This window comes from Otolemur garnettii, unplaced genomic scaffold (genome assembly GCF_000181295.1).
Source record: "Otolemur garnettii isolate 467f Iridium unplaced genomic scaffold, OtoGar3 scaffold00023, whole genome shotgun sequence".
NCBI classification, from domain to species: domain Eukaryota; kingdom Metazoa; phylum Chordata; class Mammalia; order Primates; family Galagidae; genus Otolemur; species Otolemur garnettii.
This window is the reverse complement of record NW_003852418.1, coordinates 17,674,179-17,690,039: the sequence shown is the minus strand read 5'-3', so window position 1 is coordinate 17,690,039 and position 15,861 is coordinate 17,674,179. Positions and strand designations below refer to the sequence as shown.

The 15,861-nt window shown below is 54.6% G+C and overlaps 1 protein-coding gene across 1 annotated transcript; it reads left to right on the top strand.

The window, feature by feature from the left end:
- The first annotated feature begins 8,679 nt into the window (after positions 1–8,679).
- Positions 8,680–15,466, top strand: PMEPA1 (prostate transmembrane protein, androgen induced 1). The gene is made up of 3 exons (XM_023512036.1): positions 8,680–8,856; positions 14,073–14,126; positions 14,456–15,466. Exons 1-3 carry the CDS (start codon positions 8,680–8,682, stop codon positions 14,999–15,001), a joined length of 777 nt encoding a protein of 258 aa, XP_023367804.1. The 3' UTR covers positions 15,002–15,466.
- The last annotated feature ends 395 nt before the right edge of the window (positions 15,467–15,861 follow it).

The following is a 15,861-nucleotide window of genomic DNA, read 5'->3' as shown; positions in this document are numbered from 1 at the left end:
GGTAGGAGTTACTGTGGGCACTGGGAGGGGAGGGCCAGGTCCAGCAGGACCATGGAGGCCCAGAGAGGACACCCTCTGCCCCAAAGGGGCCCAGTGTTAAGGACAGGCACCAAGTCACCAGATGTCACCCGGTAGCCTGCATGTCTGGCTGCAGGGAGTGCCACTCACCCTTCCTTATTCCTGCCTCCAGGCCAAAAGAGGGAAGGCCCAGGAAGAGAAGATGGCAGTCTGTTATTTGGGTAGCCAGAGGCCCCCCACCCTGCTAGGTGTGAGTCTTCCCAGCCTGACCGAGGCTCCCAGGGCTGGGTCTCTGGCCTTCCCTTATCAGCAGGGGGAGGACAGCACCTCTGCACAGAAACCCAGGCAACCTCATTCCTGGGTGGCAGCTGTCTGTTTTGAATACTGACAGATGCTTCTTACATTTTTTTTTCATTTTTGTTATAAATGTCATTGTATGCGCTCACAAGTGCCAAAAATGCAGAAGTGGGAGGGGGCGACCTGTCCCCACCATGGGTCCTGCTCCATGGGTGCCCCACAGTGTGCCTGCTGGTCCTCAGCTTGTGGAGACAGGGCAAGGCAGTCAGAACTATAGGCATGTATTGGAAGAATCCACCTTTATTTTTAAAAATATATGTTGGTTCTTTTTTAACCCAGAATGAGCTCATCCTGTTTGGTGGCTTCCTGTCAGCACACACAGATCTGCTGTGACTGTGTCTCCCTGTGCTGTGTCAGCCCCTGGCGCAGACACTCAAGTGGCTCCCAGCTGCTTTTGACCTTCCAGTGCAAACCTCCATGGATCCGGCATGCTCATCTTTGCACTCAAGAACAAACACCACATTTATTGGGTGCTTACTTTAAGGAAGGCACTGTCCTAGCCGCCGGGACACAGCAGGATAAGCCCGGTCTGTTCCGGTGATGCTGATATTCTGGAGAGGGAGGCAGGAAATGAACCTTCAGGGAGGCTGTATGCAGCATGCCAGGCTAGAGCTGTGGAAAAGAGAAAGTGCAGGGACCAGGGGCCCAGGCTGCGGGGTCAGAGGACTGTTCTAGACAGGGTGCCCTGGGAATGCCTCCCAGAGGCAGTGACATTGGAGTAGAGCTCAGAAGCAAGCCATGTGGGTGCTGGGGAAATATATTCCAGGCAGCTGCAATAGCACGTGCAAAGGTCCTGAGGTGGGAGCATGTGAGCTGGTGCTTTTACAGACTAGGAAACAGGCGGTGAGAGCAGAGTGCTGAGCTGGGCGCCTAGGAGAATGAGATATGGGAGATGGATTGACACCTAGAGTGCTGTGGGCTTAGGCCTGAAACCATCTGGGATTTTGGTTTCTCCCTGCAGAAGGCCTCCAGCTTATTTTGTCCACAGACTGTATCTTCATGGATACAGTTCAGGTCTGTGTGGGGAAAGGGCAGCCCCTGAGAAGTCAAGTTCTCACAGCAACTTCGTCAAGCAGCGACTCGATTATCTCTCCATTTGCCTAAGGTCACAGTAAGTGGCAAGGCTACAGCTCAATCCCAGGACTATTGGGGACAGACCTCGTGCCCTTAACCCTAAGATTCATCCAAGAGCAGCAGCTCCCTGCACCCCCCACCATGTGACTGGGCCCCTCTCAGCGCCTACTTCCTTCCCAACACGACCGTATTACCTGTTCAGGTGCCAGACGCCCAGCTGCGTACTTGGCAAAGAGCAAGCATTCTGAAAGCGGAACAGTCTGTTTTTAAAAATGAGAAAACTGGCCTAGATTTGCCGACCGCCCCCCAAACCTCCAGAGAAAGAGCAATTTTTTTTTTTTACCCATAAAAGGTCTTACCCTAAGAAATAGACGTACCGTCGGGGGTGTTTGAAATGGCACCGGTAGCGATCAGAAAAGTTATTCCTTTGACGTCTGGTTTGACTTTACTTGAAATTGGGGAGGCAGGGCAGTGGGGTGAAGTGTGGGGGGCTCTTATTCAAATACGGTAGGGGGAAGGGCAGTAAATGAAGTGGTTGGAACCTCAGGCCTCTGGGGCCTTGCCGAATGACAATGAGGCCACAAACGGGTCTCATCCAGGCAGGACTAACAAGATTAGATTTTCATAAATTTCAGACAGTGCCAGTTCCTAATTCCTCAGTGTACGGCCAGGAGGCCAGACAGGGCTGCGTGCGCGGCTGCTTGTTAACCACGAAGGACACGGATGGCCCTTCCCCCGGGACAGACACGGAATGGTGGGGGAACGGGGAGGGGGGTGTCTGGTCTGGAAACCTCCCTGGGGCTGGCAGGAGGCAGGTGGACTCTGCCCAGCTCTCTCGCTGAGGAGACAGAAAGGAGCTCTAGCTCCCTGTTGTCGGCAAAACTTGGAAGAGTGACACCCACTTCTGACACTGTACGGGCTGGTGCGTTCCTAGGGTGCAGCAGTGACTTCTACGCCTACCCCACACCCCCAATTTACATCTGGGAAGTGCATTTGAACTGAGGCTCTGGCTCTGCTGCAAATTCAGGTTCAGGCTCCATCACCTAGAATAGGCGGAATCCTTTCTAAAGATGGATGGGGAGGAACTGAATCTTCCCTTTACCTTCAGCTCTCACTGAAACGCGGTTACCTGGCAGCACCTGTCACACAGCCAAGTCTCTTATAAGCATCACAACTTTGATTTGTGAGTTTAAGACCCTGCAAGGTCATTTAATGCAATTCTATTCCTGGGCTACACAAATCTCATCCTGCACATTATTCCTATATCCCAAATCTGGTTAAGGGTCTCCTAACTATCTTTCAATATAATTTACTTCCTTTCTTAACCTTGGGAGCAGGGGGAAGGGAAAGACTCGGGGCTTGGCTGGTGTGGCCGACTCCTGGCCCATGGCTGTGGCTGATTGTCTAGAAGACAGGGAGGAGAAGTCCTCCTTGGTGCCAGGCGAGGGTCCTGGCACACAGTAAGGACAGAGGAAGTGGCATCTGTCAGTGTCTTCATGCTGTGCTGTGCCGTGGAGGTGCCCAGAGCTCCTGGCACACAGTTTCCTCTACCTGGGAGTTTGTGTTGGCAGTAGGTGGGTGTCATTGTCCAGGGACCCCACTAGAAGTGACGCTCCAGGCACTTCTGATTCAGCCTCAGAGCAAGCCCTGTGCTTGAACTTGAGCTGTTCCCAATGTCCTGGGATCATCACACTAAGAACTACTTGATGTGGGGCAGTCAGTCTAACCAAGCCGCAAAAACGTTGGCCTTAGGGCCAGAGAAACTTGGTCTGGATCCTTGGGCTATGCGTCCTTTGCCTGTGACCTCACCTCTCTCACCCTTAGCTTCTTTGTCTGTGAAGTGGGTGGTCACGTCTGTATTGACTTCACAGAATGTCAATGAGGATCTAATAATGTGGTGTGGGGAAGGGTCTGCCCCATGCCTGGCAGCTGGGGAGCCCTTGGCTCACAGGCCTGTCTTCCCAGGATAAGATGGGCCGGGAGAGGGCCAGAGGTGCACACTCGTTCCACTGTGACTGTCTCAGGAGAGGGCAGAAGGAGGGCTAGCCACTCCAGTGAGCCACACAAGCCTGCTAACTTGAAATTATTCACGAAGTGGGAGGACTCTAAATTAAATTAGAGTGACCTTTTTTTGCATGTGGAAGATGGGCTAGGTGCCCCGAGGGCTTGCTGTATTCATTGCCCACCCCAAGGGAAGAATTACCAAGAAAAATGGCAGGAACCTCTCCCTGGCCCTTCCCAGGGTGAGTGTGGGTTTGACTCTGGGAACAAAATGAGAGAAATGTGATGTTTTTTTCCCTGTGGCTCCTGTTCACATGGCCAGGTCCTTGGAGCCAGGAGCTAGTGCCTGTAAGGTTCCCAGTAGTCTTGGGGCCAGCCACCACCTTAAGTAACCTTTGGGACTGACTATAGCTCAAACCTCTACCTTTGGGGACAGAAGCCAAGCAGGTTCAGCCTGGCAAACCTCAGCATTTCCAGGGGCATCAGTTGGGATGAGGGATGCTTTATCCCCAAAGCATGTCAGTGATTGTGACAGAGATGATAGTGGAGTCCCCTCTGTTTTCTGCCCTGTTCTGACCTCTGACATCCATTATTTCATCCAGAACCCCTTTTCAGATGAGAGAACTTCGGCTCACCGATGTGTGTTTGCCTGGGGCCACACGGCTTTGAGCTGGCAGGTGCAGGAGGGCCAGAGCAGGCCTAGAGCAAACTACATCCTGAGAGGTTCCCAGGCTATGAAGAGGGGCGATCCTTTGGAGAGAGCTGGGAGAATAAAGTCCTTCCTCAGGTCCTGCAGGGAGGGTCTGGGTTTGGGGCTCAGCCCTGCTCTTTCTAGTTGTGTGATGGAGGGTAACTCTCCCATAAGCCTTGGTTTGTCCATCTGCAAAATGGGAATAATGATGGTTCCTGAGTTGGGGGGCTCAAAGCCTGGGGGTCCAAAGGCACATGTGGTTGCTGTTACAATCATAACAGTATTTACAGTGAGTGGTTGCAGTGAGTTTGGGCTGTGGACCAGACCACCCTGCCCTGCCTGCTCTGTCCTACTCTGTCCTATGGTCACAGGAGAGTTGAGGTTGGGGACAGTGGTTGGACCCACCCCTGCATGTACCTCCTTGGGCATTTGGCCTAGGATGTCTTTGTTCCAGGTTCAGGAGCAGTCTGTCAGATTAGGAAAACTGAGGCAGGGTCATTGTGGCTCCATATCTGACATTAGTAGCTGAGTGGCCTGATGCCCAAAGTTCCAAAGCCACCTGCCTGGCATAGGTGCTGGTGGGGGGCTGCCTTGGGTTTATGTAGCCGGCTCAGCTTTCCTTCCCTCCCTCCTTCCCTCCTCCCCCCTTTCTTCCTTCTTTTTTTAAGACAGGGTCTCACGCTGTTGCCCAGGTTGGAGTGCAGTGGCATCATAGCTCACTGCAGCCTCGCATTTCTGGGCTCCAGTGATCCTCCTGTCTCAGCCTCCCAAAGAGCTGGGACTACAGATATATATAACACTGGGCCTGGTTAATTTTTGTTGTGGCTCATTTGTTTATTTATTTAGAGATAGGATCTTGTTATGTTGCCTAAGCTGGTCTCGAACTCCTAGCCTCAAGCTATCTTCCCACTTTGACCTCCCAAACTATGAGGATTACAGGAGCCACCCCATCCGGCCCCCTTAAAACTCATGACTTGCCAGCCTTAAGGCTAGGCAGCTTCACTGACAGCTTCTGGGTTCTCTGGAGAGACTGGGGTGTGTGCTGTCTCATGAGGCTCCTTTTTTTGCTTCTTTTGCCTAGGCTAAGAGGCATCTGAGTCTGACATGCCCCACCCCTCAAGCTGCCTGAGCTCAGCCCTATTGGCAAAATGAGTCCCACCGGCCTCTCGGCATTTTGTGGGACAGATGAAAGAACATAGAGGATTTTGAGCTGTCGTAGAGGAGAGACCTGTTCACACTGGTGCTGCTTCATTTTGAACTTGACTCTGAGAAGGAAAGGGCCCTCTCTCTCCCCAGTGTCTCTTTGCTGGTCTATCAGCAGTGCTTGTCTTGAGGGGGGAGTGGACCTGGCAGGAGACAAAGCTTATTCTTGACTGCCTGCCTTGGGCATGAAGTGAATGGTGGAGGTGCAGATGATGAAGCTCCGGCATCCTGGCAGGGGCCTGGCAGATATGTCAAGGCGTGGTACACTACGGGCCCACCTGGGGCCTGGGGCCAAGTGGACAGCACCAGCCTGTGCAGAGGGCGGCTGCCAACAGCTCTATTGCTTTAACGTGAGTGGGAACACGGTTAGGCCAAGCTTCCTGGATGCCAGTGTCCTTGTGCCTCCAGTTTGTGACCTCAGCCAGCAGGTGCTTGCATAGTCCACTTCTTTGAGTTCGTGTCCCCCAAGGGCAAGTGTCCCCTGGAAGTGTATGGAGGTTGCTGTCGGCAAGACCAGGAGCCTTCTCACCCCACAACCAAGGGTCATTCTCAGTGGATCCAGCTGAGGAATTTACAGCATCTGCATACCCAGCCTTCTATCCTGGTGGCACAGGTGCTGGCAGGGAGTTGACAGGGCTTGAAGAGAACTACATGGGCACTGTGGGCCTCCATGGCCAGAACACCCCCCCCCCACCCCCGGGCATTCCCTTACTAATGTGTGAGGGGGGAGTCAACTGCTGGATGGGGCCACGCCCCCTCTGTGCCTCCAGGTGTGTCCTGCTCCCCTCTGCTTCCCCTCCCTCTCCCTGGCCCCTGGCACCAAGGTTGCTGCCCCTTCAGGCCAGGGCCTATCATACAGGGACCCCTGCTGGGTCTTCCATTAGGTTCTCCCTCTGGTCCCAGAGCATTCAGTTGTCACTCTTCGAGGACTATGCTGAAGCTGGGGTGCAGGTGAGCACTCCCATCTGTCTGTGTCCAGCAGTGAGGACACTCTTGTGTGCTGAGCACACTGGCCACACAGCTGGGCAGTGCAGCATCTCTTCTGTTCACTGTGACAGGCACCAAGGGCCACCCAGAGCCAGGCTGGGACCCTGACCCTCTGAACGAGCCACTGGGCCCCCTGCTTCCTCTTCCCACACCGGGACCTCCTTAGCCAGGGTCTTGGGAACACTCGCACCTGTCCCTCCCCGCTGAGCCTGGGCCAGGCCCTTGGCTTACAAAGTCTGGCCCAGTGTTCCTTCTGGTTTCTTTGTTCAGAGGGTTTTTCCTCTCCCTGCCCCATGTGAGTTTCCTGGGCTTGGACCTTAACGGTCTTGGTGGCCCAGGGACCTGAATGGTGACATTTGTGACTTACAGTGTGTTAATGCTCTTTTCTGGGAGTGGCTTTGTCACTCTGTGGACAGGGACACACACAGTCAGCTCCTCCTGCCCTTTGGGCCGAGCTTAGTGTGCCATGCAGGATTTGCCCACGCCCATTCTGCCTACAGTGGCCCGTCCATCGCGCCTGCATCCCAGTGGCCCTGCTGGCCCCACCGCCTCAGCCACTGTCTCCCCACAGTAGTCTGCGTCCCACAGGCTGCCTGGCCGGGACAGGAACAAAGGCAGCCATGTGGGCAGGGCCCCTGGAGACAGAGGGAGGGGTCGCTGGGGTGAAGAGTGCACAGGGTTGGGGGCAGGGATTCACAGGCCCCTTGGAGGAGGGGGCGTGGGCGCTGCACAAAGCAGGCCCTGTGTGTCCCCTGAATGCACGGCTTTATCCTGGGCTCCAGCAGACGGACCCAGGCCAGTCTGCCCTGGCCCTGCCTTGTCTGGGGAGACAGGAGGTGTGGCCAGGGTGACCCTGGTCTGAGGCCTGGCCTCTGCCCAAGCCCTGTTCTGTCCTCTTGGCAAGAAGCTCCAGGCTTGGGGCCCAAGTTCACACTAGGCAGTGCCCCGGCCTTTTGGGGACTTGGGAAAATGTCTCCAAAGCTCTTGGTTGGTTCATCTTCCTTCAGGCCCCTTCCAGGGTGAGGTGGGACTGTGTCCTGCCCAGGGGAGGGCTACCAGCTTTGGTCCCCGTCTCTTCATTGGTGAAACAGGGTTGATAAAAGCACCTGAGCTTGGGTGTGCTCAGCCCCTGTCAGGGACTCACAGCTGGGGACTGCTGGCTGGATCCTGCACTGTCGTGGGGTGTGGTCCTCTGTGCTGTGGGGTGTTTAAGTAGCATCCTTACCCCCCCCCCCAGTACATGCCAATAACACCCCAGCTGTGGCAGCCTGTGGTGTGGGGCGAGTGACTGCTTTAGTCTGGAGAGACTTCCTCTGCTTCACATATAACAGTCCACCGCTGTCCTCCTGGGGAAACTGAAACTAGTGCAGGAGGCGGTTGGGCCTTACAGGGTCTGGAGTTTGGGGGCCCTTGGAGTGGCCAGAGTGCATGCTGGACCTGTTTGTGGAAGAGGAAAGGAAACTTCAGCTTCTCTCTCTTGGCAGGAGGAACTGAGTCTGTGGCTCTGGGCTTAACCCATGAGTCCATCATGCCAGGGTCTGGGGTAGGCACATTCCTGTCCCCCTTGAGCAGGCACCTTGGCCTGTGCTGGCTAGTGCCCACTCGGTTGTGTCACCTCCAAAGGACCCGGCATCCTGCCTGATGCTGGGGGCTCTGCTGGCACCAAGTCTGGCCAGCTGCTGAGACGAGTTCAGGGCTCACAGGGTTGAGTCAGCAGAAACCACCCTGGCTCAGGCAGAATCAAAATAACCTTCTTCCTTTTCCAGCACTGGAGGGTTTTTCCGCCTTCTAGGGGAAAAACAACCCCCCCCCACAAAAAAAAACCCTTAAAAATGTGAGAATCGCACATCTGCAGCTGTCAGGAATGTGGTGAGGCCTCGTCACCAAGAGGAAGGGGCCTTACAACTCCCGTCCTGCTGAGGGTGGGGTGTGCGGGTGCACGTGTGGGGGGTGTGTTGTCTGTGTTTATTTGTGTTTGTTGGGGATTGCATGTCGGCATGTGAGGTGGATGCAGGTTGGCGTGCATACTCAGCTCCCCTCTGTTCACTCCACAGACTTCACACTCCTCACTCAGGGGTCTCTTCTTCCCAGCTGCTGCCCCCCAGGTGCCCGCCGACAGGTGAAGGGGCTGTCACCCTTTGCCTTAGCCTTTGTCCAGCAATTGGCAAAGGGGGTGTCTGGGCTACAGGCTCTGGCCGGTGTTGTCTTGTTGGCGTCCTCCCAGCCATCCCCCTCCACCAGTGACCTCTCTGCACCCTGGGGTCTTTGTGGTATTCTTGCTCTGCCAGGGGGTTGGAAGTTCAGAAGGGCTGAGCCCTGCGGCCTGCAGGGGTGTCTCCCAGTCTCACATGCCCCTCTCTGCCTCCACAGCGGAGCTGGAGTTCGTTCAGATCATCATAATCGTGGTGGTGATGATGGTGATGGTGGTGGTGATCACGTGTCTGCTGAGCCACTACAAGCTGTCTGCACGCTCCTTTATCAGCCGGCACGGCCAGGGCCGGAGGAGGGAAGACGCCCTATCCTCGGTAAGCAGACGCCCCTCACGGCAGCACCCGTGGTGTCTCCTGGATGTTCACAGGAACCCAGGTTCAGGGTGGGAAGATGGGCTATGAAACCTCCTGTTGCATACGTATCAGCCATCTCACTGTAAATGGGACTAAAAATGCCCTCTGGGTGGACCTCACTGAGATGCTTGAGGGATGGAGAGAGAGAGGGGTCATGAGCCTCTGCTCTCAGCTGGTTCCCAAGCCTCAGCTCTGAGCCTGCCACCGTCCTAGATCTAGGGGCACAGGCAGCCTAGACAGATCCTTGCTGTCATGGAGCTGCCATTCCAGGGGGAAGAGGAGAAAAGTTTACGGGGTGACAGTGCTGTGGCACAGCGTGGGCGGGCTTCTGTCTCCACCAAGATAACTCGGGCCAAATGGGAACAGGATGGGTGGCTGGGGAGACATCCTGGACACACACAGAGGCCCTTGAGGAGAGGGCAGAGAGATGAGGAGGGGGCATGTGACTCCACACCCCACAAGGTGGTGGGGGAAGAGATGCCTGTGGTCCTGCAGCCCTGACCCAGACAGAAGGGAGGAGGCAGCCCTGCTTTGGAGGTGTCTGGGCCTGTGGTCAGTTCCTGATCCATTCCTGATCCATTCCTTCTCTGTGAAAGGGGCCCAAGGTTGTGTTCACCTCCCAGAGGACCCAGGCCTTAGCATAGAGCAAGTGGTTATTGCTGCTGTGAAAGCGCTTCCATCCTTCCACATGGTCTTTCTCAGATCTCCACCAAGTACCCGCTGGAGCCTAGGACGCTAGGACTCCCCCTACACCAGGGAACTGGTGGTGAGCTGGTGCCAGGGGCCAGGGGCGCTGGGCGTGGCAGGGCAGGCAGGCAGGGAGGCAAGTACACCCGCAGGGCGTTGGAGGCTGTGACCAGTCACCCAGGGTGAGCAGTTCCAAGCGCTGATGGAAGAAGTAGGGAAGGGCTCTGGGGCTGAGAAGGACGTGGAGATGCACACATGGGCCCTGTTCTGCAGGTGACCCCTCATTTCGACATGTCAGGTGAGTGGTGAGCATCACTGGGCAGGTGACCACAAATGTTGACATGTCAAAAACATGGTGAGTGTCACTGGATATTCTGGAAACCCAGGAATAGCCCCCACCCCCGCCCCAAGACTCTACAAAGTCCAGGGCCGGGGGATCTGAACTGACTCCCCCTCAGGCCACACTCTGCCCGTGGCTGGTGTTCTTTGGCAGGTGGGCAGAAGTAGGGTGTGGCCTTAGTCTCTGAATGGCCTCCATTTCTGCCCCCAGGGTATGTAACTGAACAGCACGGAGGTGAGAGATAGCTGTCTCAAGGACAGGGTAGGATTATGGGAAGGGGCAGCCGGAGGGAGCCCTAGAGCTATAGGCAGGCTCTGAGCTGGGGTGTGCTGGGTATGGGGAGGACTTGCAGAACAGGCCGTGCCGGGTGTGGCCTCATCACTGCTAGGGACACCTGTGACTGGTGGCAGTGCCAAGTCTGTGGGCTGAGCCAAGTCGGCCAAGAAGTCTGTTGGCTGCAGCCCCAAGCCACCAGGCCCATCCCCAGCGGGTTTGGGCATCTCTGCTTGCGTCAGGCCCCAGCCTCAGTGCGTCACCAGGTTGTCAGGGCAAGGAGCATCTGCTCAGCACCACTGACAGGAACACTGGCACCCCAGCTGAGACCTGTGGTGTGTCCCAGCAGGTGTCTGCACGGAGGTAGAGGTAGCCCTGTGGGCAGCACCCAAGTCTTTGCTGCCAAGCAGAGCAGGAGTCTAGAAGGTCTGTCTACACAGCCACCTGCACAGATCCTCAGGGAGGCCTGGCTAGGTAAACATGGAGGCTTGTTAGGGCTAAAGCAGAATATCAGAGCTCCCCCGGGTCCCCTGCCAGACAGCTGAAAAGTCACTGAGCCCCGTGACCTCCCTTGGAGACCCAAGGCTGCAGTTTGCTTGGGCCCAGCTGGTGTCCCATCTGCCTGCCTGGACCCCTTTTCAGGGTAACCCCTGGAAGTCCCTTCTTCCCTGTATATAGCCAGCAACTTGTGACCCACCTGTCTGCCTCTCACGGACAGGTCACTCTCTCCTTCAACCCTGGATATAAGGGTGGGTAAGAGCCCAAGCTCTGGCTCATCACCTCACCTGTGACACTGGACAAGAATCTGCCCTCTCAGAGATGTCGTTTTCCCAGTGGTCAAACGGGAAAAGGAGAGCAGTCAGAGGGTGAGGCTCAGGTGCTGAGAGCCCCTCGGCACAGGGAGGCACTCCCTGCCCAGCACCATCCTAAGGGACATAGTGCTTGACAATCACTGAGTGGCCATCTAGCCAAGTTTATAAGTAGCACAAACCTCAGGTTCACTTATAAAGGAGGTCACAGTCTCACATGACCCACATCAGGGAGAAGCCTCCTGCCCTTGCTGAGGCTGCCCTTGCATCCCTGAGCTCTGCCAGGTCCCAGTTTGGACAAATGGTCCCTGCTCTGACTTTCGTCCCCTTCCCAGCCTTCGTTACCCCAAATGTTGATGAGTCATGGCTAGTGAGTCCCCCTGAACATGTCTTTGTGCAGGAGGCCAGCTCAGACCAGCTCAGCCAGCGCCTCAGATGGGGCAAACCTTTGTCCTCTTCATCCCAAATCTATCCTTGGTGTGGGTCTCCTGCTCACCCCAAGAGCCTGGGCAGCCAAGGGTTCATTCCCAGGGGCAGGACTTCAGCCAAGCCAAGGCACAGTAGTCAGCCTAGAGAGGGAGCAGAAGGCCTTGGAGGGGACACAGAAAGTCTCCCAGGTGCCTTATGTTAACCTGCATCCTAACCAGAGTCATCTTCTTTCAGCCTTGCTGTGTGCCCACCACATGTTTGGCATTCAGGGTTTGGTGGGTGGTGATCCCATTCCCAGTGAGAGGGAAGATTGTCACTGGGGTCTGAAGGGAGAATCAGGAATTTCCTTCTGGCCTTGAGGGGTTTGAAACTTTATGGGGTCTTGGCAGAGCTGTCTTCTGGGGGTCAACAAACCATGGCTTTGTGTTTTTACAAATAAAGTTTTATTGGCACACAGCTAGTGCACTTGAGTGTGTACTGCCTACAGCTGTGTTCACCTGCAGTGCCAGTGTTGTGTGTCAGAACAGAGACTGGCCCACCTACAAAGCAGAAAATATTTTTACTTGCTGGCCTTTTATGGAAACAGTTTTCAGACCCCTGGTCTAGAGAGGTCAGAGTGGGGACGTCTTGGGCATACTGATGAGCCCACCTTAAGGGAGCCCTCAAAGAGCGTGAAATACATACGCCAGCAGTTGCAGGCAAAGAGATAGCCATGTTGCAAGGGGAGGGGACAGACAAGGGAACCTGGAGGAGGTGTCTGACCCACCTCAGCAAGAGACCTCAGGGTTAGCACCTACACTGAGACTTGAGGGCGGGTTGAATCTCATCAAGACAGAGGGGTCTGGGCTCAGAGTGGGCTCAGGTTTGGAAGTGAGAGGGTGAGAGTTTTTGTTTATTGGACACCACGTGAATGAAACATGCACTGCAGTGCATCCTTGGTACCATCTTCAGCCATTATGCACCTGTTAGGGAAAGCCACTGTGACATAAGTCTGCAGAAATCTTGGGTGTGGACCTTGGTGTGGAACTTTCTCCTGGGGGGTTAAGCAGAGGAGTAGCAGGGTGGGGTGTTTGTGAGCAGGAAGTGCCATGTGGGGTGGGAGGCAGCACCTGCCCTCCTGCGGCAGAGTCTCTGTTTTACCAAGTCTGCCGGTGAATGGCCTGCCTGCGCCTTGTAGTCTGGAGGCCCCAGTAAAGGAGGCATTCACTGTCCTCCAGGCAGAGATGCTGGCAAGAGAGGTGATTCCAGCTGTCTCTTGGAGGGAAACCTCAGGGTTGGGTGCACAGAGGGGCTATCAGGAATGACATGGGTCTATCTGGCTTTTTTCCCAATCAGGGAACAAGGTGAGATGCGGCCTCTTTAAGAGGGTTTTGAGCGCCACAGAGGCCCCTAGTGGCCATTTTGGGAATTGTCTCCCTCTGGCTGTTGCCACCTGGGCTGCAGGTGAGACACGTCCTACCTGGGATCCCTCAAGAAAACATGCCCCCAGGAAAACTTAGGGAGTGACAAATATGTTCTTTATCTTGACTCTGGTGACAGGTTCTTGGTATGTACAAATGCCTGAACTTTCTGTAATTGTATACTTTGAACATGAGTTTATTGCACATCAGTTATATCTCATTGAAGGTATAAAATTAACAAACATTCTTTCCCTCAGGCCCAGATGGCATCTTGGGCAACACAGATAAATTGTTTCCAGCATGGGGGTCTCACCTTCCTGGAAGCAGCTTCAGGCCCCTGCTGGAGACTCACAGCAGAGGACATAAGCTTCCCACGGTGGTGTTGTGTCTATGCACCTGGCCCAGGGCTTGCCACAGAAGTGACATTGTCTTCTTTATTTTTTGGTGACCAGATTGTTGTTGGATGGCAGGACCTTGGGTGCTTTGTTTCACTCTCCTCTGTTTCTTCACCTATAAACTGGGATATCGGTAATAATTGATGTAGAAGAGACAGACTACAAGGACATAGCTAAATACACAGAGCGACTCCAGGAAGGACAGGTGACAGGTTGTTTCATGGGAGATAGCCTTTAGATAATGGTGTTGGAGACAGTCTACAGGGGACCCTGGAACTGAAAATAAAGGAGCTGGCCAGACAGTGAGGAGTCAGTGCAAAGGCCCCGTGGCACATTCTTAGCACATTCAGACACCAGGGAACTGGCCAGTGTGGCTGGTGGGAATTCAGAGGTGACACCCAGCACTATCATAGACTCCCTGAGGGCTATGTGGGCTCCAAGTGCGTTTTACTTTCAACCTGTTAAGCAATTTAGCGCCAAGAGGCCGGGACTGTAGTTATTCCGTGTTTTCAGAGGCAGGAGCATTGAGGTTAAGTAACTTCCTGGGCTTAGTTATAAAACTGTTGGTGTTGGTGGGAAGCTGCCTGGGGACTTAGGTGGGGGTAGGGGGTACCCTTGAATTGGGTCTGTGTTTTGGAAAGTGTAATGCTGAGTTTCCAGGAAACAGCAGCAGGAGCCAAGAGACCAGTGAGGAGGGGGTTGTTATTATGTCTTTGAAGAGGGTGGATCAGGGAAGGAAAGGGGTTTAAAGATCTATTTCTTGGGTGACTGGTCTCAGCACCATAGCCTGGTTGAGCCTTTTATTCCCCAGCCCACTGACCCTGCATGTCCTTCTCTTATACAGGAAGGATGCCTCTGGCCCTCTGAGAGCACGGTGTCAGGCAGCGGCATCCCTGAGGTGAGAGCCTGCACTGCCTCCCCGACCCCAGCCCTGCCCTGCTAGCAGCTATTGCAAGAGTATTGGCTGCCAAAGACTCAAACTCTCTTCTTAGAAGAAGTGTCCTTGCCTGGGATTGTACAGTCCCTGTCCCCTGGGGGGTGGAAGAAAAAGGCTACCCCTGTTTTAAGGGGGACTATATGGCTCTGAACACACTCCAAGACTCCTTTTCTGCAGCCCCAAGGCCCTGTCCCTCTCCCCAGTCACATGCAGCCAACCCCCTGTCCCAGGATATGCTTCGGGGGGCCTGACCTGAGACAGCCGGCCTGACTGCATTATGCTCCCTCCAGCCGCAGGTCTACACCCCGCCTCGGCCCGCCGACCGCCTGGCAGTGCCAGCCTTCGCCCAGCGTGACCGCCTCCACCGCTTCCAGCCCACGTACCCGTACCTGCAGCACGAGATCGACCTGCCACCCACCATCTCACTGTCAGATGGGGAGGAGCCCCCGCCCTACCAAGGCCCCTGCACCCTCCAGCTGCGGGACCCCGAGCAGCAGCTGGAGCTGAACCGCGAGTCTGTGCGCGCACCTCCGAACAGAACCATCTTCGACAGTGACCTGATGGATAGTGCCAGGCTGGGGGGCCCCTGCCCCCCAAGCAGTAACTCGGGCATCAGCGCCACGTGCTACGGCAGCGGTGGGCGCATGGAGGGGCCACCACCCACCTACAGCGAGGTCATCGGCCACTACCCTGGGTCTTCCTTCCAGCACCAGCAGAGCAACGGGCCACCCTCCTTACTGGAGGGTACCCGGCTCCAACACACACACATGGCCCCCCTGGAGAGCGCCGCCATCTGGAGCAAAGAGAAGGATAAACAGAAAGGACACCCCCTCTAGGGGCCTGGGGCTGGGCTGCAGCCACAGTGGGTGAAAAAGCAGAACTCTGCACTTCCTAGAAGAGGAGAGAGGGGAAGGCAGGTGACACACAGAACACGCCGAGTGTGGCCATCCTCTCCCACCTCTCTGTGTATAAATATTTACATGTGATGTCTGGTCTGAATGCACAAGCTAAGAAAGCTTGCAAAAAACCACGTTTCTTTGTTGAGCTGTGTCTTAAAGGCAGAAGAGAAAAACACATTCTACGGTAGTCTTTTTTTTTTGTTTGTTTCTAGTTGAGCTGCGTGCGTGAATGCTTATTTTCTTTCGTTTATGATGATTTCACTTAACTTTAAAGACATATTTGCACAAAACCTTTGTTTAAAGATCTGCAATATTATATATATAAATATATATAAAATAAGAGAAACCGTATGTGCGAGGGCAGGAGTATTTTTGTATTAGAAGAGGCCTATTAAAAAAAAATGTTGTTTTCTGAACTAGAAGAAGAAAAAAAAATGGCAATTTTTGAGTGCCAACTCAGAAAGTGTGTATTACCTTGTAAAGAAAAAAAAATTACAAAGCAGGGGTTTAGAGTTATTTATATAAATGTTGAGATTTTGCACTATTTTTTAATATAATTATGCCAGTGCTTGTTTGATGGAAACTTCTCTCGTGTCTGTTGAGACTTGAAGGGAGAAATGTCGGGATTTCGGAGTCGATGTCAGGCAGAGGGTGAGCTCCCTGCTGCAGAGCGCAGAGGGAGGCCGGGCAGGGCGGGCTCTCCCGAGGGGCCACGTTCCCTGCAGTGTGGATGCGTCTGTCTAGTGATGGGTTATCACCACGTTATACATTCCCTACCGGAGGAGACACATTCCCCC